Raw genomic sequence first — 4,200 nt, 5'->3', positions numbered from 1 at the left:
GACGAGTACGTTATGAAATAGGTTCTTGTTTTTATTTCCCAGGAGAAAATAAACACTTGTTCCACCACAAACTCACAAATGAAAACAAATTGAAGGCCTCTCTTTTACTCACAGTCCCTTGTGAAATTACTTGACTCTGGCTCTACTTTTTGCAGGAAACCAAACGGATATCTCAGCACTGTATGTCAGACTGCCAGCTGTACTCCACAATATACAGTCTTTGTTCATGGCTAAGTAACTAACACCCATGCTTTTGTTTAGATGCTGAAAATGATAAGACTAATGGATGTGAAGTTTCAGGCTCACTTGCTTATTTTATTTCCTAAGTTTAGTTTGCAAAGCTGTCTGTCTCAAAAGAAAGTAGTGTCTACAGTCGATGGATGGAGCCACAATGTCTCTCTCCTGCTCGTTTTGGTGCGACCCCGTTGTCCAACTGAGCTTCTCTGGACATTGTGGCAACCACCCAGTCTTGTAGGTTCGCCCTTCACAACATCAAAATAATCTAGCCCTTCCTCACCCAAGAGGCTACAGACAGTTACTTGTGCAGGCCCTTATAATCTCTTGTCTGGACTACTGTGATGCCTTGCTGCCTGGCCTACTGGCCAGTGCAACTGGTCCAGCATGATGTTGCTCACTTGGTGTTCAACCTGTGAATGTTCACACATACTAAGCCACTTTTAAACACCGTCAACCTTTGCTAGCTTGAATTGCCGTCTGCATTCAATTTGAAATCTCTCACGTTGGCACACCAAGCTGTGCTTGGCACTGCCCCTTCCTATCTTCTGACAATGACCACACCACACACTGCTCAACTCAACGTTTCTATTTAACTCAATGTTTGTGCCTAAAAATCAGCCCTCTCTCTTTGTCAAGCGGGTCTTGAAGCACATTGACAGAGGCCCTTAAATGACTGTAACTGTAGCTATCCCATAGCTCCTATGGTGTTTGCTTTCCAAGTGAAATGTACTTATGTAAATCTCTTTGGCTAAAATTATTTTCAGGCCTTAATCTTCCTATGCACTAAGAAATTATTTGGTCAACAAAGTCAAGGAGCAATTCAGATGTGAAAATACGAGTTTACAGCTTGACACCTGGTATTGAGTGATTCCCGAAGCTGACCTGGCATTGGACCACAACAGCAGATCAAGTTATTAATGAGAAATTGATTTGTGAGTCGTAATCTAATTAACATACACTATATGACTTGTTTTTTATTGCTGGACTGTTCTGACTGCAGGCTTCTGTGATGATCAGAGAGTTTGATTTGACCGCTTGATTTCCCAGGTTGGATCGAGAGTTTATTATGCTGCTCGCTGTTACTCATAGCCTACTTTTTGAAGAAAGACTGCTACCCCAGCAGTCTGACCAAGGGTTTGAGTTCTGCCTCTGATCCGTCTACTGGACAACTGGTGACTGTTTCTCTCTGCCTGTCCTCCGTAGGCTCATATCAAATTATGCTGCTCATGTGTTTTTCTTCTTTTTTTTTTTCTTCCCGTCTACTTCTCTCTTGCCCCTGCTGGTCTCCATGGCCCACGCAAGCCTTCCCCCGACTGCCACCTGTTTACCAGCGCTCTCGCACCCCGCTAACCACCAGACCCGCGTTCTCCCTGCCTCTTACGTTACAGTACGGCATGGTACACCGCTGCGTCTTCAGCGCTTAGCGCCCCTTGTGGCTGAAGCGTCGCACTGCAGGCAGAGGAGCTTGACCGTCACTCGTCACTTTGAAGACGCTAGCTGCTGAAAGGTTTCTCGTAGATGAAGCGATCATATTCCCAGGCCGACTTGTTGCTGGGCAGTCCAAATTAAGATTCCTGTATGAAAATGTAAATGAATAGGCTACATAGCAAATATAATAATGATTTCCAAAATAAGAATTCTCTCTGAAAACGAATGTAGCCTACATTAACAGCTATATATAATAGCTAAATATAATAATAATAATAATAATAATAATAGCCTAAAGTAAAGATTTGGTGATTGTCACTAAACAAAGTATGACGTTAGGTTACATAAGTCTGTACATATAATCAGTTAGCAATTTATTAGGTCGACCTGTACATCAGCTTGTTAATGCAAATATTTCATCAGCCAATCACATGGCAGCAACGAAATGCATAAAAGCAGGCAGACGTGGCCAAGAGGTTCAGCTGTTGTTCAGACCATAGTCAAAATAGGGAAGAAATGTGATCTAATTGACTTTGCCGGTGGAATGATTGTTGCAGCAGTTCTCCGGGCAAAAACGCGTTGTTATTAGAGAGGTCAGAGGAGAATGGTCAGACTGGTCGAATCTGACAGGAAAGTGACAGTCGCGCAAATAACTACGAATTACAACAGTGGTATGTAGATGAGCATCTCTGAACACACAAGGCGTCAAAACTCTAAGCGGGGCAGCAGAATACTTCAATCGAAAAAAAAGGTCTAATAAATAGCTAATAAAGTTCTCACTGAATGTATACTTCAGTGCATATCCTAGGGCCTAAGCTATTTACAACACAAATTAAAATTATCGTCAGAATTCGACTTTGACTCATTTAAATCACCCCGCAGTTTCTTTCCCGCTTTTCGTTTTTAAATGTACAACAATGAAACCACTGGCAACCAATTGCGTCTTGCCATGTTGAGACAATCTAGCCAATGGCAACATGCAGCAAGGAGGAAAACATGGATGTACCATCGATCGGCATTACATGCATGAAACTACCATAAAATCTAAGATATTGATAAGTATTTGTGCATTTTCACGAGAAAAGGCATTACATTCAGCTAAATTAAGTCTTTGTCTCTGAACATATCATCTCCTGATTAATGTGTACGGTTAAAAAAAAAACGAGGCTACATACACTTGCCGCAGAAGACACAGTGACAAGATACAGTAGGCTACCCCACACAGCTCGGGATCAGTGTCCAACCCAAGGACGGCCTTTACAAGAAGTAAAGGGGTAGAATAATTTGATGTCGCTGATGTCAGGCGATTTGCATACTGACTTCCGCCCCACGGTTTCAGTTCTGCATCAGGCAGCCAGTGGACGAGAGAGGGACAAGATGTGTCACTCGAAGATATGAAGACGTGACATTTAACTTTCTCCGCCAGAAAACTGGGTGAACGTGTTGGATCACTGCCTCGGGACGTAGGCTACGGTTCGAAAATATCGGACTTGGTCTTGAAGAAATAATTACCGTGTTGGCTTTAACTCTAACAAGCTAGCAAGCTAACTCCTTGCTCTTTGCTGAGGATCCGATACTTTCATTTGAGGAGGCGGACCTACACCATACTGCGTGCTCAATATGCTAAAAACACCTCCAATGTTTGCATACTGTATGTGGAAGTACAGATACTATTTTGTCTTAATCCAATCCTAAGGACCGATATTGCACTTTAAACCGGCTTGGATACACAATTTCTTGACAGCAAGCAAATACGTTTTTTGTTTTGTATTTTGTTGTTTTTTTAGGCTGGGAATTCCAAATTATTTTTGCACTTTTCATTTGGAAGTTGAGTGAGTTTTGCCTGACCGGTTGCCCGACTCGAGCGGTCTTAAATCCCATTCTAAAATCTGATATGAACGAACTCGTTTCGCTGAGACTTTTGGAGTGACTAATACGCCGCAGAAGTAGCCTATGAACTATGGAGTTTTAAAGTCTTAAATTGATTTTTTTTAACGTTCCGAGCTCATAAACTTGACTCGTACAGATAAACATTTTTTAGGTATTTAGCTAAGGTGTTTACATTGATTAAACTTTTTACTCGTAGCCTATGTAGGCTATATAGAGATACAACTATTTTCATATTTGTGCAGTGGTATTTTTGAAATAATATTTTATTAATTTAATATTTTTTTAACTTAACATCGGTGCATTTTATGTAACAACTATTGTGTCCGACGTTCCAATCTTGTGATTCGACTCATTCTTTCTAAATATCCTGGCCAAACCGCAATCGATGAACGCATTTTGTTACTGCACCGGGCAGAATCCACGTTTGTAAAATATTGCTTTGGTTTACGTATATTTTGCTCGCTTCCTCCGACTTGGAAAGGATTTCCAGGCTTCCCCCATCATGACTTACTTCTGCCGGGCTGTGGCTCTTTGGGTGCTACGTGGACTCCTAATTTGTGCGGTATTGGGATTAGAGAGCAGCTATCAGATTGATCTGGGGAGTCCAGCCACTTCAGACAGCACCTTTGCTCATACAGGTAAGCA

General features: G+C 41.8%; 1 protein-coding gene across 2 annotated transcripts in view; it reads left to right on the top strand.

The window, feature by feature from the left end:
* Positions 1-2,994: 2,994 nt before the first annotated feature.
* Positions 2,995-4,200, top strand: part of stim2b (stromal interaction molecule 2b) — a 52,066-nt gene continuing 50,860 nt past the window's right edge. Inside the window, exon 1 of one of the 2 annotated variants that reach the window (XM_061252592.1) lies at positions 2,995-4,193. In XM_061252592.1, the coding sequence (XP_061108576.1) occupies positions 4,058-4,193 (136 nt within the window). In that variant the 5' untranslated portion in view covers positions 2,995-4,057. The remainder of the gene's footprint in view (positions 4,194-4,200) is intronic. The other variant, XM_061252595.1, reaches the window with a different exon arrangement.

The sequence above is a fragment of the Conger conger genome, chromosome 8, assembly GCF_963514075.1.
Source record: "Conger conger chromosome 8, fConCon1.1, whole genome shotgun sequence".
Classification (NCBI taxonomy): domain Eukaryota; kingdom Metazoa; phylum Chordata; class Actinopteri; order Anguilliformes; family Congridae; genus Conger; species Conger conger.
This window is presented reverse-complemented; position numbering and strand designations above follow the sequence as displayed.